This window comes from Rhodotorula graminis (assembly GCF_001329695.1).
Source record: "Rhodotorula graminis WP1 unplaced genomic scaffold RHOBAscaffold_8, whole genome shotgun sequence".
Taxonomy (NCBI): Eukaryota; Fungi; Basidiomycota; class Microbotryomycetes; order Sporidiobolales; family Sporidiobolaceae; genus Rhodotorula; species Rhodotorula graminis.
In genome coordinates, this window is record NW_017264935.1 from 977,375 (window position 1) to 999,291 (window position 21,917).

The following is a 21,917-nucleotide window of genomic DNA, read 5'->3' on the forward strand; positions in this document are numbered from 1 at the left end:
ACCATGTCGCCCTCGACCGCGACCGAGTCCGACTCGATCTCGTCCCTCGTCACCGCCCTGTCGCACGCCGACGACACGGCGCGCGAGAGCGCCCTCCTCTTCTCGCCAAAGTCGGCCCGCACCACCGGCACGGGCGCGACCGGCTCGACCGAGCCCCCGGGCGAGGCCACGCGCTCCCTCGTCGGCTCGGTCGAGGCGCGCAGCGGCGCACCGTCGCTCGACGAGGCGTACAGCGTTCGAGGCGACGACGACGAACGCGCGAGCGAGGAGGAGGCGCCCCACAGCGAGGACGAGTCGGTCGCTCGCTCGCGCGCCGCGTCGGGCGACACGGACTGGACGCACCTGAGCGAGCTGCGCAGGTCGCTCGAGCAGGCCACGAGCGAGCGCGAGCGCGCGCACCTCGCGGCGCCCGAGCCCGAGCAACCGCTCCTCGCCGCGAGCTCGAACGAGCCAGCCAGCGTCCTCGGGCCGGCGCTCAAGCTCGACGTCGAGGACCACGACGACCTCGCGTCCCACGTCAAGCTCGAGTCGGACGACGGCCACTTCCCCTCGGCCTCGGCGCCCGCCCTGTCGCCCTCGTCCACGCCGTCGCCACCCTCGTCTCGGCACGCGACGCCGACCAACGGCGCCCTGACCGACAGCCAGGAGGACGCGCTCCTCGCGCAGAGCGTCACACGCAGCCAGAGTGACTTCTCGCACTGGCTCGAGGAGACGATGCGGCTCGCGAGAGGGGACGGCTCGTCAACGGTGCGTCTCGGTTCACTGCCCTCGGTCTCGATCCTCGCCTAGGCGAGCTCTCACTGATCCGTGCTTCATGCTGCGCACAGATCGAGAGCGACGATGCCCTGTCGTCCATCATCGAGGCGACGCGCCACGTCCAGCTCGGGTGGACGGCCCTGTCGCAGGACCGCAGCGTCGAGTCGTGGAGCGAGCGCGGCGACGGCGGGGCGGCCCTGCCTGACGAGGACTTGACGTTGACGACGGTCAGGACTCGCGAGACGGTCGTCGAGGGCGTCGAGGAGGACGTGGTTGTCCTCGAGGGCGCGCAGGAGGCGGCCGAGGAGATCCAGAACAACAACTCGTGCGTCCCGTCTTTTCCTCTCTCCGCCACGCGAATCTGACTGACTCGTCTCTTTTGCAGGCTCGACCACCCCGCACGCCCGGCGCCGTCGTCTGCCCGCCCGTGGCAGCTCCTCTCGATCGCGCTCGCCGCCGCCCTCGCCTGCACGCTCCGGCCGCAGCCGTTCCGCCCTGCCTCGCACGAGGTCGCTCTCGAGCCGACCCGGTCGCTCCGCTACGTCCCGCTCAACGAGACGGCGCAAGTGAGCCACTTCGCGACGCCCATCCCGATCGGCTCGAGCGTGACCCTCCCTGTCGTCGCCCTCCTCGCGACCCTCCTCGTCGGCGCGTCGGCCTCGGTCCCGCTCCTGCTCCACCGCCGAGCCCGAGCCGCTGCGCGCCCCGAGTGCGTCGCCCGCTCGCGCTCGGCGACGCCGCCGTCGCCTGTCGCCGTTCGCCGGTTCGACCGCGCCACCTCGCCGCTCCTCGAGCTCAACGGCGACGCCCTCCTCCGCGCACGCGAGCTCCTCCCGATGGGCATCGAGCACTACACGTCGTCGCGCCTCACCGACGCCGCCGCGACGTTCGTCGAGATCGTCTCGCTCGCGTGCGCGCCCGCCGACAAAGGCCTCGCGAGCGAATGGCTCGGCCGCACGCTGTACCGCCTCGCGCGCACCGGCGGCAGCAACCGCGAGGCGCTTGAGCGCGCCGCCGCCGCGTTCGAGCGCGCGATCCGGCTCGACGGCGGGCGGGCGACGCCGCGCGCGAGCCTCGGCCGGGTCAAGTTCCGCCTCGGCGACTACGAGGGCGCCGTCGCGGCGCTCCGGGCGGCGCTCAAGCGCGACGAGCAGCTCGCGTTCGCGCACGAGTACCTCGCCAAGGCGGTCCTGCGCGTCGAGCCTCGGCCGGCAGATGCCGCCGCCGTCATCGAGCAGCACCTCGGGCGCGCGATCGCGCTCGACCCGCTGTCGTACACGGCGCTCGCCGCCCTCGGCGAGTACCTGCACCTTTCCGGCGGGCCTGCACGCCTCGCCGAGGCCCGCACGCTCCTCGAGCGCGCCGTCGCGCTTCGCGCCGACTACCCGGCCGCGCACGCGCGCCTCGCCATGCTCGCCAACGAGACGCTCGACGCGCCGCGTGCCGCAGCGCACTACGCCGCGCTCCTCGCGACGCGCCACACGGGCCTGCGTGACCGGGACGCGCTGCGCACCAGCGAGCGCGCGTGCGACGGCTCGGCGCCGTTCCTCGGGTGGTGCTTCGTCACGCGGCCGGGCTCGGCGGAGCGCCGGGTCGTCCTCGAGCGTGCGGTGAGCGAGCACTCGCACGACGAGCTCGTGCGCGTCCTGCACGCCGTCGAGGCGGCGTCGTCGTCGTCGTCGGTGCCGGCGGCGGCGCTCCTCCTCGAGGAGCGCGAGGCCGTCCTCGCTCGTCGCGCCGAGCGCTCGACCATCTCGGACGACCCGACGACGCACGGCTTGTGGGCTCTCGCGCTCCTCGCGCTCGGCGGCGCGGCACGCACCGACGAGGCGCAGCGCAATTGGGCCGCGTTCTGGGAGGAGGTCGTCGCCGGGCGCGGTGGGGCCGGTCGCGGCGCCGAGCTCGACAAGGAGGTCGGTTTCCTCGCCATGGCGTACTACGAGGTGCAGCGAGGCAAGGAGGAGGAGGCGGCGGCGGCGCAGGGGCAGGACGCGCCGAGGGTCCGTGCGCGAGCAGTTGGAAGGAAGGGAGCGGCCAAGGCGCAGGCGGGCAAGGGCGTGTCGCCGAGGAAGACGTCACGCAAGGTCAAGCGCGAGCAGGACGTCGAGCCCGTCGTCGTTGCCGAAGTTGTCGAGCCGGTGCCGCTCAGGAGGAGCCCGCGCAAGCAGATCAAGGCGTGAGGAGGGAGGATCCGGTTCTCGTAACGACTGTACTCGGCCGTGCCCTCTCTATCTTGTATCGTCGATGACATTTATGCTCTCTCTCTCTCTCTGTGCGAACGAGAGCCGAGCGAGCGACAGAGATTGGGCTCTGAGCGACGACCTCTTCCTCCCGAACCTTCTCAAGCGCAACTTTGTGAAGGCGCTCTCGCCAGATCTTCTCGAAGCGGCCGCCTTGCTCGAGTGCACGTCTCGAAAGGTCGGTCGAGCCCTGAGAGGCAGTATCGAAACGTTTCACGAGGCCCTCAGTTGAGGAGGTCGACGTGGACGACACGGTCGCCCGTTGAGAGCAGTGTGCTGGGTGACCGCGCATGACGCCCTGACGAGAGAGACGGCGCTCAAGTGACACCGAGCAACGCGAACGAGGAAAGGAGGGCCGAGCGTCGAGTGGACGCGACACAACTCGGCTCGAGGCGAACGGCTCTCGGACCCTCGGCGAGCGAGAGACGGAGAGAACGACAAGAGCTCGATTCGCAAAAGGAGAGGACAACAACTGGAGAGATACAAAGTACAGCACGCCCTCCTCACGCTCACACGCTGCTCGCCAGGAGCCCGAGCGCGAACCCCTCGAGGTCCTGCCACCCACCGCCGACCCGCACGAGCACCTTCTTCTCGCCCTTCCTCGCTCGGGGCCCGACTCGATCGACGAGCTTGCACATGACGGCCTTGCCCTGCTTGTCGTCTCTCGTCGCCGTCGTCGCCGTGTCGGGCAGGGCGAACGTGTACCGCGCCGAGTGGACCTCGACGGTGGCGTACGGCGACAAGGGCGGGTCGACGCGCTCGACGTGCAGGAGGAGTGGGAGAGAGTTGACGAGCGAGGCGATCGAGGCGTCGAGCGGGTCGAGAGGGTTGGGGCGGTAGGCGCCGGGCTCGCCGCCGGGAGGAAGAGGCGTCGTAGAGCGGTCGGGGCGGTACGAGGCGAGCGACGACGCCGGCCTTGAAAGCCGACCCGCCGCACCTGGTACGGCAGCGCGCGGTGTCGTCTGCACCTCCTGGCGGTAGCTGGACGGCACGCGCGGTACCGGCGGCGGGCGAGACGAGGAGGACGGCGGCGCGCGCACGCCCGAGAGACGCTGCACGTGCGCCATGAGGCTCGGCTCGGGCGTCTGCGTGCTGCGGTAGTACGTCGACGACGAGGCAGACAGGGCGGGGCTCGTCGGGCGAGACGAGGGCGTCCTGCTGCTTGCCGCCGTCGACGAGAGGCGCCGCGAGGAGGACGGCGGCGGGCCCATCGACCGGCTGAGCGAGTAGCGGCCCGACGCCGAGAGCGGCGGCCGACTCGCGCTCGGCGTGGGCGACACGGCGCGCCCAAAGAGCGTCGACGCGTCCGGGTCGTCGAGGCCGAAGACGCCGCTCTGCCGGCGCATGGCCGACGACGGGCGCGGGATCTTGCTCGGCGTCTCGGGACGCTCTCGAAACGCCGACGAGGAAGCGTCCGAGAATGCCGGCGAGACGGGCCGTGCGGCGCCGGCGCCGTGCGAGCGCGCCATGCTCGACGTGAGCGAGGCGCGCGATGATGGGCGCCGCGCGCTCGCCGCCGAAAGACGGCCCGACCGCGGCTTACTCGCCAAGGCGAGCACCTCGCGCTCGTCGAGCGGCTTGACTGAGCCGTTCCACCTCGGGCGGCTGCCGAGGACGGCGTCCGGCGCCGGCGAGACGGGCCGTCGACCGTGCATGCTCGAGCGCGGGTCGTGCGGCGTGCTGAGCGAGCTGCCGAGGCCCGAGTACGACGGCGACATGGCCGAGGCGCTGCGGCGGTGGCTGAGGCTGAATGGGGCTCGAGGGGGCGTGAGCGCGGCGGGCGGCGACGCCTGCGACTCGCTGACGAGGCGCTTGAGGCTCTTTGGCGGGCGCGGCGGTGTAGGACGGGAGGATGATGTCGAGGTACGGAGAGGGTTGTCGGGAGAGGACACGGTGCCGAGAGTCGCGACGGTGGGCGACGAGGCGGACGTCTGGAGCGGGCCGCCGCGCGTGGGCGTCGCCGACGGCGGGTGGCCGAGCGAGAGCGACTCGAACGCGCTCGGCGAGCGACGCAGCGGCGATCTGCGGCCGGGCGTCGCGTACTTGCGCGGCGGCGTGAGCGTGCTGCCGTGCTCGGCCGTGCGCGCGCTCGGCGCTGCGGCGCTCGACAGGAGCCGCTCGACCCGCTGCATCTCGTGCTCGACGAGCTCGACGCGCTCCTGCAGGCCCTTCCACTGGCCCTGCATGTCGCCGAACCGGCGCAGGACCTCGCCGTTCTTGGTGCGGCGGTCCGAGATGCCCTTGGCGAGGATGGCGAGGACGCGCTCGGTGGCCGGGGCGTAGTACTTGACCTTGGCCCGCAGGCTCTGGTGGAGGTCCTTGAACGACGACAGGAGGTGCTTGGCCTTGACCGAGTCGAGCGCGAGCGAGGTGGGCACGCCGCCGAGGAAGACGGGCGCAGATGGCGAGCGCGACAGGCGACCCGGCGACGGTGCGCTCGACGAGGACGAGGGGCGCGCGTGACCGTGGACGTCGGCGACAAAGTGCTGGCTCTGGACGAGGACCTTGTCGAGCGAGCGCATCATGTCGCTCGCCTGGCTCGAGACGCTCCGAAACACGACGAGCCACTTGTCCTCCTTGAGCTCGTCGCCGAGCGCATCGGCGTCCTTCTGCACCGTGTCCCACTCGTCGACGGCGTCGACCCACTTCTGCCGCAGGAGGCCGAGCTCGCTGCGCTCGTCGTGCGCGTGCGAGGCGAGGAGCGGTTGGACCTGCGACTCGACCAAGGCGTAATCCTGTGGAAGCCGCTCGTCAGTCCCGTACGAGGCAGGGGAGAAAGAGAGAGTCGAGCGCACCTTGCGAACGTCGTCCATCTTGGCGTCGAGCCGCATGAGCGCCGCGTCCACCTCGCTCGCCGGCGACGACCCGGTCGACTGCGGCGGACCCGCCGACGGCGCGGCCGACGTGGCGTGGCGCAGCTCCTGGATCTCGAACAGGAGCGTGTTGAGGTCCTGGATGCTCATGAGGATCTCGGTGACGCTCGACGAGATGGCGAACAGGGCGAGCTCGTCGAGAACGGGCGGCGCGGCGGAGGCGCTGTCCGACTCGCTCGCGCCGCGCTCTGCGACGGCTACGCGCTCGCCACGCTCGTCGCCGAGGACCATGCCGAGCGCGAACGGCTGCGACTCGTGCGCGCCGTCTGCGAGGGCTCGACGGGGCAGGGTCGGCGACTCGAGGAGGAAGCGCGACCCGGGCGCGTCTGGCGACGCGTTGCCGTCGGGCGACTCGTGGAGCGACCAGTTGGCGAGGCGTGCCGCGAGGTCGCTGGCGGGCGAGGCGGCGGAAGAAAGGGGCGCGGACGGCTTGGTGGAGGTCGGCGTCGACGAGAGCATGTTGGCGGTCTGCGAGGCCGCGAGGGGGGTGCGCTGAGGCTCAATGGGCGTGTTTAGGGCGGTGCTGCTGCTGTAGGCCGCGTCCAGGGTCAGTGTGATGCGCGAGGCGTCGTGGTTGAACGAGGGGAGATGACAAGGGGGAGGCCGGCACGGCTCGTGCAGACGGCCTGGGTGCGGCAGGGACAGGGGCGCACTGTGTTTTGCGCATAGGCGAATGTGGTGCGGGCAAGTGCGCGTCCATCTGGGCGAGAGCAGAGGAGCGAGCTGAGGAGTGGGAGGCGAGGGACTTCGCTTCCGAGGCGGCGCAGGGAAGCACCGCAGCGACTCTCGGCGGTCACGCACAAGCGCAGGCTCTTTCTCCTCAGCGAGTACGCTCGCGACAGCTCGCTCGCTGAGAGGCAGCAAGCAAGACGGACAGAGGACGCGGTCCGTGCGCTCGAGAGCGGTACTCTGCTTCTTTGCACACGTCTCCCCGTCCCTCGCGCCCTCGCGAACTGCCAGCCGTCTACTTCGCCGCCTGCTCTCCTCCGCACCACTCGTCGAGCCACCGGAAGACCTCCTCGCTCCACTTGAGCGAGTTTTGCGCGCGCAGGACCCACTGCGAGCGAGACGGGGAGAACGAGGTCAGTGTCGGACGCGGTGGGGGCGAGGCGACGGGACGAGAGACAAGGGTGCGCACATGGTTCTCGGACGGGAAGATGAGCAGGCGAGACGGGACGCCGAGGCGCTGCAGGGTGTTGAACGCCGACAGGCCCTCGCCCTCGACGAGGCGGTAGTCCTTCGAGCCATCTGCGGGTGCGTGAGAGTATGTTAGTCACGCTCTGAGGGACCGAAGGAGACAGAAAGAGAGAGCCAGAGAGAGAGAGGGAGCGAGAGGGAGAGAGGGAGGGAGCGAGAGAGGGAAAGTGACGGCGAGAAGGAGAGGAGAGATTGGCGACGCACGGATAATGAGCTGCGGCGTCTTCCAGTGCTTGATGAAGTTGTGGGGGCTGAAGCGGGCGTAGTTCTCGGGCACCTCCCAGGGCGCGCCGCCAAACTCGCGCTGCGGGAAGTAGCTGCGGGCGTGAAAAGGAGGTCAACGAGCTGTCGAGAGACTGGGAGAGGGAGGAGGGACGAGGAGAGCGGCGACGCACAGCTCGTCGGTCGTGTAGTACGTGTTCTGCGTGTTGAAGACGCCGTCGTGGCAGACCAAGGCCTTGAAGCCGAGGACGTCGTTGTGGCCCTGGACGAAGAGCGACATGAAGCCGCCGTACGACGCGCCGCACCCGGCCATGCGCTCGGCGTCGATCTCGGGGTAGGCGTCCTTGACGAACTGCATGCCGGCGACGATGTCGCGGAAAGGCGCGCCGCCCCAGTCCTCCTTGATGTCGTCGCAGAACTTCTGTCCGAAGCCGGTCGAGCCCGTGCGGTTGATGCCGACGGTGACTGAGGGCGGGGCGAAAGAGGCAGAGTCAGTGAGGCGTCCTCGAGGGACACGAGGCGCACGAGGAAAGAGGAAGAGCGAGAGGGGACGCACTGTAGCCGGCGCCGTTCCACGCGTTCGGGTTCCACCGGGTCGACCACGAGTCGGTCCACGCGCTCTGCGGGCCGCCGTGGAACAGGCTCACGACGGGCCACTTCTTGCCCTTGAGCTCGTCGGCGACGGTCTCGCCGTTCTTGCGCGCGAGGCGGACCTTGGCGGCCTCGGGCGGGAACGAGATCCAGCCGTGGACCTGGACGCCCTTGTCGCCGGCGAACCAGAACTCCTCGCCGGGAGAGAGCGCCTTGCGCTGCTTGAGGTCCTTGGTGAGCGACGCGAGCGGCGTGAGCGCGACGTGCGGCTTGGGGTCGTCGCCGTGCGGCGCCTTGACGCCGACGAGCGACAGCTGGTTCGGGCCCGACAGGCTGTTCCACGTCAGGAGGAGGGCGTTGTCGGCGAGAGGGTGGACCGCCGACGCCGTGTGCGCGTTCGTGAGCGCGACAGGCTCGGCCTTCTTGCTCGTCGCCTTGTCGTCGCCGCCGGTCGAGACGGGAACGTCGAGCTGGAACACCTTGACGTGCGCCTGGTCCTCGCACGTGAGGAACAGCTTGTCGCCGCTCGGCGCCCACACGATGCTGCTCGGCGAGCGGTCCCACTCCTCGGTCGCGCCCCACCTCGAGCTCGACTCGATCTCGTACACGACGACGCGGTTGCGGTCGGCCTCGTAGCCGTCCTCGCGCATCTCGAGCCACGCGGCGCGCTTGCCGTCGGGCGACAGGACAGGCGACGAGCAGGCGCCCTGGGTGCCGACCGTGATGGCGCGCGGCTTGGCGTCGGCGCCCGAGCGCGGGTCGAGCGGCACGAGGTACACCTGGGTGCGCGTGTGCCACGCCGGGTTGACGTGCGGATCCTTGGCGTGGAAGAGGAGGTGCGTTGCCGAGAACGAGAAGTCGGACGCGCCGCCGAACGGGCCGACGGGGCACTCGAGCTTGGTGCCGGCGAGCGGGCTGTAGATCTTAGGGCCCGACGACGACGACGCGCTCGCCTCGCCGTGCTCGTTGTCGTCCATGAGCTTCCACCGGGCGGCGATGCCGTTCTCGGGCTTGTCGACGAGCTCAAAGTCCTCGAGCGACGCGTCCGAGTCGGTCTCGGCGGCGGTTGACGGGGCGTCCTGGGCGCGCACGAGGCGGACGTAGTTAACCTGCTTCTTCTGGCCGGCGGTCGGCGTCCACTCGTCCCAGTGGCGGACGAGGAGCTCGTCGTAGACCTTGATGTCGGACCCGGCCGCCTTGCGCTCCTGCTCGTCGTCGTGCTTCTTGACGGCGTACACGTCGCCGTCCGGGTAGACCGAGGCGCTGAAGGCGAGGTAGGCCTCGTCGGCCGAGTGCTTGGACGACGACGGGTGGTGGCGAATCGTGAGGTCCGAGACGCTGTCGGGAGAGGAGAGAGTCAGTCGCCGTCCGCGAACGAGGAGGAAGCGAGTTCGAGACGCACGAGACGGGGAGCGTGCCGACGAGGTACTCGTCGCCTCCACGGACGTCCTTGGCCCACACCTCGGTGCCCTCGCCGCCGTCCTTGGCCGCCCAGGCCTGCTGCTGCTTCTTGAACTCCTCGTCGCTCTGGCCCGCCGGGTGGTCGACCCTGGCGCCGCTCTCGCTCTTGGCCACGACCTCGCCCTCGGGGACGACAGGGCGGAGGAAGGCGACGGTGCGGTGGTCGAGCCAGGCGATCTCGAGCGACGCGAGGCCGGACAGGAGGAGGCGAGGGTCGGCGGTCGAGCTAAAGTCGTCCGGGTCGGGTGCGGCGCCGTCGAGGTTCTTGCCCGGGGCGAGGTCGACGACGTGGACGGCGCGCTCGGTGCGGCCCTTGCCGTCGGCGGCGGCAAAGTCGAAGGTGGACGAGGGCCAGAGGGCGAGGGTCGCTCCCGGGTTGGGGATGGCGGCGCCGGGTCGCGGGAGCGAGAGGATGTCCTTGGGCGTGATGGTGTGGCCGTCGGTCAGGTTGCTCGAGGGGGCCATGGTCGCAGGAGAGGTGGACGAGGGTCGAGTGGGCGATGTGGGGGAGGACCCGCGTGGAGGGGAGCGAGTTGGACGGGCGGGTGGTTGCGGTGCGCAGGCTGTCGGGGGGTGCTGCGAGTAGGGCTGTCGTGCTCGACCGCGAGCAGGCGAGTGGTGGGTCGAGGTGGAACGAGGTCCTCCTCGCGGTGCCACTGCCGACGGCGATTCGACCAAGTTGGCTCTCTCCCCTTTGCTCCGCTTCCACTCGCTCCTCTCGACATCGCGCTCTTGCTGCTTGCTTCTTGGTCGCATCTGCTCCTGCGCGCCATGCTGGTCCTCCTCGTCGCCGCATGGCTAGCGGGCGGGCGACTGCGACCCGCTTCGCCTCGGCCGACTCTTGCGTGCCGAGGTCGCTACCCACCCCAGGCCTCGTGGCTCAGCCCCGCGCTGCACAGTTGCCGCCCTGCGATCGCGCCAAGGGCTGCAGCCGTCGGACCCGCTCGTTCCGCCCTCGCCCTCGTCGAACCGCTGGCCGCGCTCGAGATAAGGCCTTCTTCGCGCTTTCGAGCCTGCCCTGGCTCTTCCTCTTCGCTTTCTTCGCTCGCTACCTCGCCCAGACCCTCTTCCCCTCCTGTTGGCGACCCTGCGATGCTCGTCAAGGTCTCCCTCGCTGTCACCGTCGCGGCGTCCCTCCTCGGATCCGCCGCTGCGGCTCCTCTCGTCGCCGTGCGTCCTTCTCTCTCTGCCTCGCCAGACCGGTCGGTCGTCGCCGTCAAGCAGCCCTTGCACGCGTCGAGGCCGTCGCACTCACCTGCGATACCCCCTTCCGCAACAGGTCCAGCAGCTCGTCGAGCGCAAGGTCGACGGCTCTCCCGACTTCAACATCACCTTCTCGAGCAACCACACGGACGGCCTGCCGCGCACCCTCATCATGGCGACGGGCGGGACTATAGCTGGTTCGAGTGCGTCTGCGACCGATTCGACCAACTATCGCGCGGGTTCCATCGGCGTCGCTGCGCTCGTCGATGCCGTGCCGCAGCTCCTCAAGTGCGTCCCGCTCTCGTTCGCTTGACGGTGCTCCTCGTGAGAGCGTGCTCAGGGGGGCTTGAGGGCAGACCGAGGAGAGAGGTCGCTTCGAGCGCGAGCTGACCCTCTGCCCTCCTCCCCTCGCCCCTCCTCCTCTCGCAGCGTGAGCAACATCGACGGCATGCAGGTCAGCAACGTCGACTCGGGCTCGATCACGGACGACATCGTCCTCCTCATCTCCAAGCTCGCCAACAAGGCGCTCTGTGGATCCGACCCCGAGTACGACGCGGTCGTCGTCACGCACGGCACCGACACGCTCGAGGAGACGGCCTACACGCTCGACGCGACGCTCATGTGCGACAAGACGGTCGTCGTCGTCGGCGCCATGCGCCCGGCGACCGCCATCTCGGCCGACGGTCCGGTGCGTCCTGACCCTCTCTCGGCGAGAGGACGACGCTCACCGGGCGACTTTCCTGCAGAGCAACCTCCTCGAGGCCGTCACGACGGCTGTATCGCCCGCGTCGCACGGCCGGGGCGTCCTCGTCGTCCTGAACGACCGGATCTGCCAGGTGCGCACGACCCTCTCTTTCTTCCTCGAGAGCTGCCTTCCTCGAGACCTCCCTTCCTCGTGAGCGTGGCTCGAGTCCCACGCACCCGACTGACTCTTCACGTTCTCAATGACCCAGGCCCTCTACTGCGCCAAGACCAACGCCAACGCGCTCGACACGTTCAAGGCGTACGAGCAGGGCTTTGTCGGCGGACTCCTCTCGACCAAGCCGTTCTTCTACTATCCGCCGTCGCAGCCCACGTTCAAGACCGTGTACGACCTGTCGAACGTCACCTCGCTGCCTCGCGTCGATGTCCTGTACTCGCACCAGATGGCCACGTTCGACGGCGTCAACGCGTCGGTCGCCAACGGCGCCAAGGGCTTCATCGGTGCAGGTGCGTCCCACGTCAAACTTTCGAGCTCGTCGTCGTCGGCCGACGTCGAGCTGTACGCGTTTGACGTCGGCGACAGCGACTCGAGCACGACACTGACCTTCCCAAGTTGCCTTGCCTCCTCCCTTCCCTCGTTCATTCTTCGCCCTCTCGTCACCTTCCCTCCTGCGCACCACTACTCGTGTTCGCTTTCCCCTCGTTGTCTTTCCTCTCCTCGCGCTCTCGGCCACCCTTTCCTCGCAGGCACCGGCGCGGGCGGCATCTCGCCGTGGGCGAAGCAGAACCTTGCCTACGTCATGAGCCAGGGCATCCCCGTCGTCGCATCGACCAAGATCAACAACGGCGTTGTCGCCCCGGACGAGGATCCGGCGGCGGGCAGCTACATCTCGTCGGCGCTCCTGAACCCGGTCAAGTCTCGCCGCCTCCTCCAGGTGCTTCCTCTCTTCCTCTCCTCCTCTCTCGTCGTCGAGACTTGGTCCTCACGCTCGTCTCTCGTCACGTACAGATCCTCCTCGCGCTCGGCAAGAACGCGACCGAGATCCGCGAGGCGTTCGAGGAGCCGATGCGCTCGTTCCTCTACTAGCGCGCTCTCGTCTCTGAGCGTTCGGGCCCTCTCTCAACTCGTCTCATTCCTCTCTCGCTTTCTCCCCTTCGTAGAATGTCACGCAGCTGTGCGCCGTCGTCGGCGAGCACGCGCGCCCTTGCACCTGACCTTTAGAATGCAAAAGCCTGTACAGCGCGTCTTTCGTTTCGCCTTGAGAGTTGCGCTGTCGCGGCACGAGCTTCGACAGAGATACGGGAGTAGACTAGGGGAACGAGGAAGAGGAGCGAGACGAGCGAGAGGCGGGCGAAAGCGCTCAGGTGCGCACGAGCCCTCGCGTCGAGCGAGGCTCAGAGCATGCGAGAGCGTCGGACGTATGGAGCCCTTGACGCACAGCACCCTCTCTCGCTCTCACTGCAGGCTCGAGACGTCGAACCCGTCGCGTTACACATGCTCGGCGCTACGGTCCAGACGCGACGCCGGTACTCGCCGGCGACGTGAGGATCGGCAAATCGAACCAGCCCTCGAACCCGTGCCCGAGCAGGTTGCTGTCGAGCCACATGTGCATCTCGGCGTCGCCCGACGCCGCCGCCTCGCCCGTCGCGACCCCTGAGCCCTGCTGCACGTCGCCCGCTCCTGCCCCGGCTGCCGCCCCGCCGCCGCCAACGACCCACGTCGCCGCGCCCTCGCCCGGCAGCCGTCCCAGCTCGGCGCCGAGGTTGTACTGCCCGCCTGCGGCGACGGGCGTGACGGCGCCCGAGGGCAGGAGCGCCGACTCAGCCGAGAAAGAAGTGTGGTGCAGGTCGACGAGGGCCGCTGCGCCGCCGAGCGTCCCGTCGAGCGAGTTGAGGCGCTGCAGCGCGCGCGAGATGAGGTGGAGGTACCGACCTGCGGGGTTCTCGAGCGTCAGGCGTGCTCGGGAACGAGAGGGAGAGAGAAAGAGAGAGAGAAAGAGAGAGGGACGCACGAGCGAGGTTGCAGCTCGCGCTCGCGCCCCTGAACGCCTGCCCGAGCTCGTGGATGGCCGGGTCGACGGGCTCGTGACGGCGGTGCGCGCGCAGGACGAGCATGCGCGCGGCGACGAAGCATGCCCAGGCAAAGTAGGGCGACCGGATCGGGATGATCTTGGTCAGGGCGGCGATGGCGAGCGACGCCGAGTGGGCGTTGTCGGCCGCTTGAGGGTCGGGCGTGAGGTTGCGGAAGAGCGGGTAGGCGATCTGTGTGTGCGCGCGTGGTCAGGCCCTTGCTCATGCGTCGAGAGAGAGAGAAAGAGAGAGGGAGAGAGAGAGAGAGAGAGAAGAGAGAGAGGGACGCACGAGCGACAAGAGCTTGATCATCGTCGCCCAGTACAAGGCGCGCACGAGGATGAACGGGCTGTCGGTCTGGGCCGCCATGACCTCGTGCGGCAACGACCGGTACCACCGCTGGAGGCGCATCTCGAGGCCCTCGGTCTCGTGCACAAACTGCTGCACGTCCTCGAGCTTGGACCGGTGGAGCTGGTGCACATTGCCGAGCAGGTCAAACACCTCGACGAGCGCCGTGTAGCCGACGTCGATCGACGAGGCGTCGTAGGTCGGCGAGGCGAACGCCGACGGGTGCGCGCAGGGCGAGCGGAAGACGGGCGCAGTTGTCGGCTCCTGCGACGACACGGGAGGCACGAATGAGGTTCATCCCGGGCAGGAGGAGGGAGGAGGGAAGAGGGAAGAAGGAGGAAGGAGGGAAGGAGGAGGACGAGGACGCACCATCGCCGGGTCCCAAGCCTCGACAGGCGCCGGCAGCTTGCGCGTGATATGCTGATCAGGGAAAGCGAAGCTGCGTGCGGGCCGAGGAGTCAGTCGCAGGCTTCTCGAGAGAGGAGAAGGAAAGGAGAGGAGAGGAGGACCGTCTCGACGCACTCCCAGCCGGTCGCCGAGGCCGAGAACCGGTCGAGGAGGTAGATGGCCCAGAACAGCCGCCGCCGGCTCTCCTCCTCGGCAAACGACGACGGCGCGCCGAGGATCTGCAGGGGCGAGACGCTCGCGCCGGCGTGGTGCGAATTGGCCTCCTCCTCGAACAGGAGCATGTGGCTTGCTGCGAGAGGGAAGAACGGCATGAGCGCGTCGCTCTGATGTATCGTCCTCCAGAGATTGGAGAGAAAGAGGGAGCGCACCTGAGCGAGTGAGCATGGCGAGGGCGCCCCACCCACGTGGCGACGCCTTGCACACGATGTCGTCGAGCGCGACGAGCGCGAGCGCCTGCAGCGACGCGAGCGACGTCGTCGTGCAGCTGTAGAGGATGACCCTGTTGCGCGCTCGATCTCGGTACTGGTCCTTGGGCGGCAGCCGGCTCCACTGCGCGTCGAACGAGAACTGTTTCGAAAGCGACTGGGTCAGGAATCTCGCGCTCGCGGCGACGAGAGAGGAGCAGGAGCTCGGGGCGCACTCGCAAGGTCGAGACGATGACGCCGTAGATGGTGATGGGCCACTGAAGCAAGCCGTCGGGCAGCTGGGTCGGCTGGAGGTCCTGGCGCTGCAGTATTGGCGCGTACGGCGCGACGTCCGAGAAGTAGGCCTCGATCCTGCGGGTCGAGAGCGCCATCAGAAAGGTGACTCGAGAGAGGTGACGTCGAGGATGGTGGGCGTACAGGTTATGGAGGAGGTCGGGCGGCGGCAGGTCGAGATCTGGTGGCGGTGGTGGAGGTGGTTGAGGAAGGCGCGGCGACCGCGCGCTGTCGTGCGGGTAGCCGAACGTTGGCGGGCGAAAGCTCGTCGCCGTAGATGCAGAAGAGGGTGTCGAACCAGATGCAGAAGCAGAGAGGGTGGAAGGACGGGTTTCGAGGTCGGCGAGTCGGCTCGAGAGCATGGTGATGATGTGTTCGAGCCCGCTGCGGGGCAGTGGGCGTGAGTATCGCTCCCCCGAGAGGAAAGGTTGCAGTGCAGGACGCACCTGACTCGCGACAGGACCGACTCGCCCAGATCTGGGCGCCCGCTCGGGTGGTCGCCGATCTGCGCGACGGCCTGCTCGAGCGAACTGCGAGGAGCGACACGGTCAGGACGGCTTCTGCCCGTCGCGTTGGAGGGGAACAGAGGGCGCACTCGAATCTCGAGAGGAAGCCCGGGTTGACGCCGCTGATGCCGTGCTCGCGCAGCTGCTGAACCTCGGCCTCGAGGTTGGAGAAGCGGTCGAGGAGCTCGTTCGAGATGCCCGCCTTGAGGCCCGGCTTTTGTCGAGGTCTGCGAGCGCACAGAGAGGGTGAGTGTGTGCCCTGGAGCCATAAAGAGACGAGGGGACGGACCGGTAAGTGCACGAGTCGGTGGTGCCCTGCGCGGTGCAGTTGTTGCAGGGGCGCCCGCTGTCGCACTTGACCTTGCGCGAGCGACAGTTGGTGCAGCTGTGAGGGCAGGAAAGGGAGGGTAAGCCGAGGTGTTGCGAGGAGAGGCGGGGAGAGAGAGAGAGGGAGAGGGAGCACGCACCTCGTCGAGAGCGGGCGTTCACCGGCACCGGCGGGAGCAGGCGGCTCGACACTGGCCGAGGCGGTGCGGTCTGGCGGCATGGTGTCGAGGAGGCAGCGCGGTGCAGGTGATGGCGGTGCAGCAGCTGCAGGCGGTCGGGCGAGAGAGCGCGGACGGGAGCGGGGCGGTGGGAGGAGCGCTCGTGGGCCGGGTCGAGGAGCGAGGGGCACGGGTGGCCGGTGGTGGTGGTGGCGCTGCTGTGCGAGTGTACTGCAAGCTGTGTCGAGTGAGAGGGAGGCGCTGAACGTCGGCCGCTCGCGATGAAGACGCGCCGCGGCCCGAAGCCCGGCCGGTTGTGGTTCCCCTCCCTCCTCCCCCCACAGCTACTGCTCGCAACCCTGTCCAGCACTGCTCATGCTCGCGCTCCTACCCTCACTCGACCTCCCCTCGCCGACCCCGACCCGCCCCCTCTGAGCCCGCCATGGCCCTCGCCGCCTCCAACCTCCTCCGGAACCGCGTCGTCGCCATCACGGGCGCAAGCCAGGGCATCGGCCGCGGCATCGCCCTCGGCTGCGCTCAAGCTGGCGCCAACGTCGTCGTGCACCACCTCGGCACCGACTCGACCACCCGCGACGCGCGCCACCTCGTCCGCGAGCTCGACGACCTCCGCCAGCGCGCTGCAGGACCAGCACCGCACGCCGGCCCACCAGCCGCGATCGAGGTCTCGGGCGACATCAGCGACCCAAAGACCGCCGACGCCATCGTCGACGCGACCGTCGCAGCGTACGGCCGCCTCGACGGCCTCGTGAGCAACGCGGGCGTGTGCCCCTTCTTCTCGTTCCTCGACATCCCGCACGACGTGTGGCGCTCGACCCGCAGCATCAACCTCGACGGCGCTTTTTACGTCGTCCAGGCCGCCGCGAGGCAGATGCGCGCCCAGGAGCCCCAGGGCGGCGCAATCGTCGCCGTGTCGAGCATCTCGGCGCTCGTCGGCGGCGGCCAGCAGGCGTGCGTCCCCCTCTCTCCCTTCCTCGTCCGTGTCCGTTCGAGCCCCGTCCTGACGACGACCACCCGACCCGCAGGCACTACACGCCGACAAAGGCCGGCGTCAAGTCGCTCATGGAGAGCTGCGCCATCTCGCTCAGCCCGTACAAGATCCGCTGTGCGTCACGCAGCTCTCCCTTTCTCGCTCCTCCAGTCTCGAGCACGACCTGACGACCTTGCCCGACGGCGCGCGCAGGCAATTCTGTCCTCCCAGGTGCGCCCGCTCCCTCATCCTCGCACGCGCACGCGCACAGGCCCCTGACGCCTCGTCCGACAGGCACGATCGAGACGCCCATCAACGCCAACGACCTCGCCGACAAGGACAAACGCGCCTACATGGAGGGCCGCATCCCGCTCGGCCGCCTCGGGCGACCGGATGACCTGAGCGGCCCTACCGTCTTCCTGTTGAGCGACATGGCGCAGTACGGTGCGTCCCTCGTCCTCCGCCCCTCGTCCTCCGCCCCTCGTCCTCGTCCCTGCACGTCGACAGCTCACACCCCTCCTCGCGCAGTGACGGGCGCGTCGGTCCTCGTTGATGGAGGAGCCTTCGTCAACTTGCAATAGATCTTACTCTCTCTTTCGGACCTTGCGAGAGCTCTGATTCGGCGAGTCGGTCCCGAGCAGTGAGATCGACGCACACTCGAGCAGAGAGAACGAGAGAGAGAGGAGAGAGCTCCTGCAGCTCGAGCTCTCGGACCTCGACCTTCTCAAGCCGCCTCGAGGAAGCTGGAAAGGACGCGTTCTCTGATACTGCAATGCCGTCTATGCTACTCATGTGGATGCGATAACTGTCTCTACCCGACCTCGTGCCGGCCGTCCGCCTCTCAAGCCTTAAGCGACCTCCTGGACCGTCTCGTCCTTGCGCGCCCTCGACCTCGAGCGCGACGACGACGACGCGCCGCCGCGCCTGCTCGCCGGCCTCGATGACGACGCCGCCGCTGCGCGCTCATCGTCGCGGTTGACCTCTGCGCGCGCGAGCTCGAGCAAGCCGCCGAGGTCGCGCGGGCCGACGAAAGACTTGCGACCCTGGACAAACCACGTGATGACCGACACGATGGCGACGAGGCCGACAACGGCGACGGCGTAGTTCATCTCCTCGGCCGTCGGGTGGTTGACGGGCGGGAACAGGAAAAAGACGGTCGTGACGAGGGTAAAGACGAGCGAGAGGGCGTTGCAGATGGGCCCGAGGATTGGGCCGAGCGTCCAGGTCGGCGACGGGAACGACTCGGGGCGCAGGAGGTGACGGCCGCGGATGAGGAGGAGGGCTGTGGGCGACGGGCGAGGTTAGTCGGACGATGAGGATGAGGGGTGCGAGGGGCTCGTGCACGGCGACGAGGCAGAGGAGGAACAAGGACGCACCGATCGGCACCGAGTACGACAAGTTGAGGAAGACGACCGACGACGAGAGGATGGCGTTGAAAGCCGCGGACGATCCCAAATAGATTAGGGCAAACACGATTGTGAGAATTGCGGTGATTATGACGGCGCGGTCGGGCACGCCGGTGCGCGGGTTGAGCTTGGAGAAGAACGTCGAGAAGGGCAGGCCACGGTCGCGAGCAAAGGCGTGCAGGTTGCGCGACGAGGCGCACATGATGCCCTGCGCCGCGAACTGTTGCGAGAGAGGCGGTCCTGGTCAGGTCGGGTGCGGCAGGACAGGGGACAGATGGCGGCTCACCTCCATGCTGATGATCGGGAAGACTTGGAGACAGATGGCGCCTGCGACGCTGCCCGTCGCCTGGTACATCGTCTCGAGGAGCGAGCCCGCAGTAGAAGTAATGACGGCGGCCGGGTCGCGCGTGACCTGCAGGTTGGAAAGGTCAACGTCTGCGACCTCGCAGAGCCTCATGGCCTTCCGCCGAGGGCTGGACGAGAAGGAGAAATAGGGACGCACAAAGAGGAGGACCATGAGGAGGACCCAAGACGACGAAGCTCCGATGAGGACGGCGAGGATCATGGCGCGAGGAACGTTGATGTGCGGCTGCGGGATCTCCTCGACCATGTGCGAGAGAGCGTCGATGCCGATCAATCTGCGAGGAGGAGGGCAGTGTCAGTATGTGCGTCGTTAACGGGCGAGAGGGGAGAAGGGAGGCTCGACGGACCCGAAGCTCGGCTGCAGCAGCCCGAGGATGAAGGCCACGCCGCCCGGGAAGCCCGTCTCGTTTTGAAAAGTGCGGAAGACGTAGTCGCCCGACTGGTACTCGCCGCTCGAGCAGGCGAGGCAGACGACGATGATGGTGGCCGCGCCCGCGAGCGACCAGATGATGGCCGACGAGTTGACGAGCGGCAAGATGCGGCTGGCGAACAGGTTGATGGCGAGGGCGATGAGCTGGGGAGGATGAACGGGATAGGCGAGGGGAATATGAGGATGTCAGGACTCGTCGAGCTGGGCGTGGAGGAAAGAGGGGGCTGCCACGCACGATGAAGCCGGTAAAGATGATGAACGTCTGGTAGGGCTGCTCCTCGAACCCGGGGTGGGCGAGCGAGTACGCGCCGAGGACGAGAGCGCCGGCGAGCGAGCCCGTCGTCGCCGTAAGCGCGACCCAGCCGGCCGTCGCGAGCCAGCCGCAGATCCACGAGACGAGCGGCGCCCATTCAGGCGGAGAAAGAATGGCGGCAAAGTGGTACGGGCCTGCGAGGGGCTCGAGGTGTCAGTTCGACGAGCGGAAGTTGGGAAGGGAAAGGCGGGTCGACTCACCGCCGGACGTAGGAAAGACGTGCACGATCTCTGACAAAGATGCCGCCGTCGCGAGGTTGCCGATAGCCGCAATGACGAGGCCCCAGAGCCTGCAGGAGCGAGGAACGAGAGAGGGAGGGACGAGGGTCGAGGGAGGAAAGGACGAGGGTCAGTACGTCCGAAAGGCTCGAGCGTTGGTGAGACCGAAACGTACATGGCCACAGGCCCTCCAGAAGGCAGCACGACGCTGAGGGACGCCGCCATGGCGGTCCAGGAGTTCCTGCAGGGAGGACGAGGTCAGTTCGTCGTTCGCCCACAGACTGCGCGCTCGCCGCCCGCACAGCGCACGAAAGTTGGAAGAACGCACAGGATGCAATACGCCAGACCGATAAGGGAGAGCATCGAGAAGTTCTTGAGCTGTCCACTGCGAGTGCGCGCGAGGGTCAGCTGATGTCGAGGGAGGGCGAGGGAAGTGAGGGCGAGCGTGGGACGCACTGGTTCTGCTCCTGCTTGGTCACCTCGTTGATCTGGCCGTGGCTGAAGTGCTTCTCCTGCTCGACCGACGTGCCGGCCTTGGGCGGCGAGACGGCGGCGAGCGAGCGCACGCTCTCCGGCCGAGAGGTAGACGGCCCTGCGAGGTCGCGCTTGGTGACGGGCATGACGACGAGCGCTTGAGCAGGCTGAGGCGATGGTGCTGCTTGGGCGTGTGCAGCTGTGCGTGCAGCGAGAGGCGAGGGCACAGTCAATCGCGAGGCGGTGGGGGAGGAAAGCGCTCGAGACGAGGCAGCGTCTCTCAGAAAAAGCGAGGCACATGCCGAAGCGGAGATCAGGCGACCAAAGCTCCGCCCCAATCGCTTCGAGGGCGACCCAACTTAGCGCCTGCCCCCGCATTCGTACCCCGACTTGGCTCGAACTCTTCGCGCGCTCGCAGTTCTCTTCGTGGGAGGCCCGCGCACGAGAGCGAGCGGCTAGATAGCCACGGGTACATTTGCGCCGCTTGCGCGCGTTGCAGCTGCGACGACAGGACGCAGGGGGAGCGAGAACGAGAAGAAAGCGAGCGAGAGAGGGTCGAAGCACAGCGCTCGAAAGGCCAGTCGCGACGTCCGGGCGCTACCGGCTCGACGAGACGCACCGAGACGAGAAGAGAACGAGATGGGCACATTCCAGTCGCGAGAACCGGATCCGACGAAACAACAGGTCTCGAGAAGCTCCCGCTCGACACGAGCCGCCGCTCGCGCGTACACACGACCCGTCACTCGTCGTCGCCCTCGACCGATGCGTCGTCGTCGTCGCCCGCCGGCTTCTTCCACTTGAGGTGCCCGACGAAGAAGTCGAGGAGCTTCTGCGGCGCCTTTTGGCGCACGACGGCCGAGTCGAGCCACGACACGCTGTCGTCGGCCTGCCAGACGACGCACACGCGCAGCGAGTGGTCGCGCTCGTCCTGCTCCATCGTCTCGATCTCCTTGACCTCGGTCTGTGGGGCCGAGAGAATGCCGAAGCGTCAGTCGAGGGCGACGGGAAAGGACCGAGGGGGGAACAGAGGGGGAGAGAGTGGGGCGCACCTCCCAGCTGTCCAGGGCGCCGTACTTCTCCTCCCAGTCGAAGCACACCAGACGCTCGTCCTCGGGCAAGTCGACCTCGCCGTCGGACAGCAGGCCGTCCTGCTCCTCCTCCTCGTCCTCGACGACCGGGCTCTCGTCCACCACCTTCTTCTTCTTGCCCGCCGCGTCCGCCGCCGCGCCGCCGTCGGTGCTCCGACGCCCTCGCTTCTTGGGCTTCTCGGCCTCGTCGGCGGCGGCCACGTCGTCGTCGTCCGAGCCGGCCGAGGCACGCTTCTTGGTCTTGGGCTTGGGCGGCGACGCGCTCGCCTGGGCCGCCTTTGCTGCGCGGTACGCCTTGCTGCCCGGCGCGTACCGGTCCAGCGGGGTCTTGCACGTCTTCCAGTACTTCTCGACGACTGGGCCCTCGCTGCAGGGGGAGGAGAAGGGGGGAAGGGAATGGACAAACACGGGTCAGCGCGCGCGAGAGAGAGAGGCGAGAGAGGGGCAAGGGGACGCACCCGACGTTGTGCTCCGGCTCCCACGTGGGCTCGTCGTCCTCGTAGCCGAGCCACTCGACCTGGTACTTGAGGTTGGCGCCCTGTTCAGAGAGAGGAGGGAGCCAAGGGTCAACAGTTGATCTCGCAAGGGGGCAGGGACGACGAGGGGGACGCGTGGGTGCGCACCTTGCGCTTGTGAGCGAGGATCTTGCTCATGACGTCTGCGAGTGCGCGCGGTCCATGGTCAGGTCGGGTTTGTTTGGCGAGGTGGGGACGCGAGAGGGGAGAGGCGGGAGGTGGACGCACACTCCTCGGGCTCGGGCGTCGGCTCCTTCTTGGCGACCTTCTTCTTGGTGGCGGCGGTGCCTGCAGTGCGCGGCATGGTGACTGGATCGAGCGGGAGGTGCGGGTGAGGTTGGACGAGGGAGAGGAGGGAGCAG

The 21,917-nt window shown here is 68.4% G+C and overlaps 8 protein-coding genes across 8 annotated transcripts; 3 read left to right on the top strand and 5 right to left on the bottom strand.

The window, feature by feature from the left end:
• Window positions 1-3: 3 nt before the first annotated feature.
• On the top strand, window positions 4-3,023 carry RHOBADRAFT_54294 (uncharacterized protein; the record flags this gene model as incomplete). Its single annotated transcript, XM_018417237.1, has 3 exons — window positions 4-747; window positions 828-1,081; window positions 1,142-3,023. 3 exons carry the CDS (start codon window positions 4-6, stop codon window positions 2,934-2,936), a joined length of 2,793 nt encoding a protein of 930 aa, XP_018270528.1. The 3' UTR covers window positions 2,937-3,023.
• Window positions 3,024-5,116: 2,093 nt separating this feature from the next.
• On the bottom strand, window positions 5,117-6,100 carry RHOBADRAFT_16085 (uncharacterized protein; the record flags this gene model as incomplete). Its single annotated transcript, XM_018412296.1, has 3 exons — window positions 5,117-5,335; window positions 5,390-5,731; window positions 5,792-6,100. Coding segments are annotated over 3 exons (870 nt in total), but the record flags the coding sequence as incomplete, so codon positions are not given.
• Window positions 6,101-6,833: 733 nt separating this feature from the next.
• Window positions 6,834-9,177, bottom strand: RHOBADRAFT_15880 (uncharacterized protein; the record flags this gene model as incomplete). The annotated part of the gene is made up of 7 exons (XM_018412282.1): window positions 6,834-6,926; window positions 7,008-7,117; window positions 7,271-7,383; window positions 7,462-7,753; window positions 7,845-7,953; window positions 8,002-8,841; window positions 8,971-9,177. Coding segments are annotated over 7 exons (1,764 nt in total), but the record flags the coding sequence as incomplete, so codon positions are not given.
• A 1,538-nt stretch (window positions 9,178-10,715) lies between these two features.
• Window positions 10,716-12,332, top strand: RHOBADRAFT_31954 (uncharacterized protein; the record flags this gene model as incomplete). Its single annotated transcript, XM_018413006.1, has 6 exons — window positions 10,716-10,831; window positions 10,973-11,231; window positions 11,290-11,379; window positions 11,497-11,817; window positions 12,055-12,180; window positions 12,255-12,332. The coding sequence occupies 6 exons, from the start codon at window positions 10,716-10,718 to the stop codon at window positions 12,330-12,332; spliced, it is 990 nt and encodes a 329-aa protein (XP_018270531.1).
• A 404-nt stretch (window positions 12,333-12,736) lies between these two features.
• Window positions 12,737-15,822, bottom strand: RHOBADRAFT_54296 (uncharacterized protein; the record flags this gene model as incomplete). The annotated part of the gene is made up of 12 exons (XM_018417238.1): window positions 12,737-13,178; window positions 13,258-13,507; window positions 13,607-13,927; window positions 14,033-14,102; window positions 14,186-14,360; window positions 14,440-14,638; window positions 14,712-14,847; window positions 14,914-15,153; window positions 15,216-15,299; window positions 15,365-15,502; window positions 15,565-15,660; window positions 15,743-15,822. The coding sequence occupies 12 exons, from the start codon at window positions 15,820-15,822 to the stop codon at window positions 12,751-12,753; spliced, it is 2,217 nt and encodes a 738-aa protein (XP_018270532.1). The 3' UTR covers window positions 12,737-12,750.
• A 374-nt stretch (window positions 15,823-16,196) lies between these two features.
• RHOBADRAFT_28028 (uncharacterized protein) lies at window positions 16,197-17,348 on the top strand. Its single transcript, XM_018412811.1, has 5 exons — window positions 16,197-16,729; window positions 16,804-16,883; window positions 16,962-16,979; window positions 17,043-17,192; window positions 17,277-17,348. The coding sequence occupies exons 1-5, from the start codon at window positions 16,203-16,205 to the stop codon at window positions 17,327-17,329; spliced, it is 828 nt and encodes a 275-aa protein (XP_018270533.1). The 5' UTR covers window positions 16,197-16,202; the 3' UTR covers window positions 17,330-17,348.
• Window positions 17,349-17,488: 140 nt separating this feature from the next.
• Window positions 17,489-19,853, bottom strand: RHOBADRAFT_28030 (uncharacterized protein). The gene is made up of 9 exons (XM_018412812.1): window positions 19,807-19,853; window positions 19,654-19,719; window positions 19,461-19,549; window positions 19,183-19,394; window positions 18,865-19,091; window positions 18,657-18,792; window positions 18,441-18,566; window positions 18,125-18,374; window positions 17,489-18,030 (listed from the first exon to the last, which is right to left on the bottom strand). Exons 1-9 carry the CDS (start codon window positions 19,839-19,841, stop codon window positions 17,597-17,599), a joined length of 1,575 nt encoding a protein of 524 aa, XP_018270534.1. The 5' UTR covers window positions 19,842-19,853; the 3' UTR covers window positions 17,489-17,596.
• An 838-nt stretch (window positions 19,854-20,691) lies between these two features.
• RHOBADRAFT_54299 (uncharacterized protein) lies at window positions 20,692-21,859 on the bottom strand (the record flags this gene model as incomplete). The annotated part of the gene is made up of 5 exons (XM_018417239.1): window positions 20,692-20,913; window positions 21,002-21,407; window positions 21,499-21,578; window positions 21,664-21,698; window positions 21,784-21,859. 5 exons carry the CDS (start codon window positions 21,857-21,859, stop codon window positions 20,692-20,694), a joined length of 819 nt encoding a protein of 272 aa, XP_018270535.1.
• Window positions 21,860-21,917: the final 58 nt, after the last annotated feature.

Bases quoted from the DNA above. Each gene is read 5' to 3' on its own strand.
- RHOBADRAFT_28028 (XM_018412811.1), top strand. From the start codon at position 16,203: ATGGCCCTCGCCGCCTCCAACCTCCTCCGGAACCGCGTCGTCGCCATC. The intron at 16,730-16,803 runs GTGCGTCCCCCT...CCCGACCCGCAG, and splicing joins GTCGGCGGCGGCCAGCAGGC to GCACTACACGCCGACAAAGG. The intron at 17,193-17,276 runs GTGCGTCCCTCG...CTCCTCGCGCAG, and splicing joins GAGCGACATGGCGCAGTACG to TGACGGGCGCGTCGGTCCTC.
- RHOBADRAFT_28030 (XM_018412812.1), bottom strand. From the start codon at position 19,841: ATGCTCTCCCTTATCGGTCTGGCGTATTGCATCCT. The intron at 19,720-19,806 runs GTGCGTTCTTCC...TCCTCCCTGCAG, and splicing joins GGTCTGGCGTATTGCATCCT to GAACTCCTGGACCGCCATGG. The intron at 18,375-18,440 runs GTGAGCCGCCAT...CTCTCGCAACAG, and splicing joins TCCCGATCATCAGCATGGAG to TTCGCGGCGCAGGGCATCAT.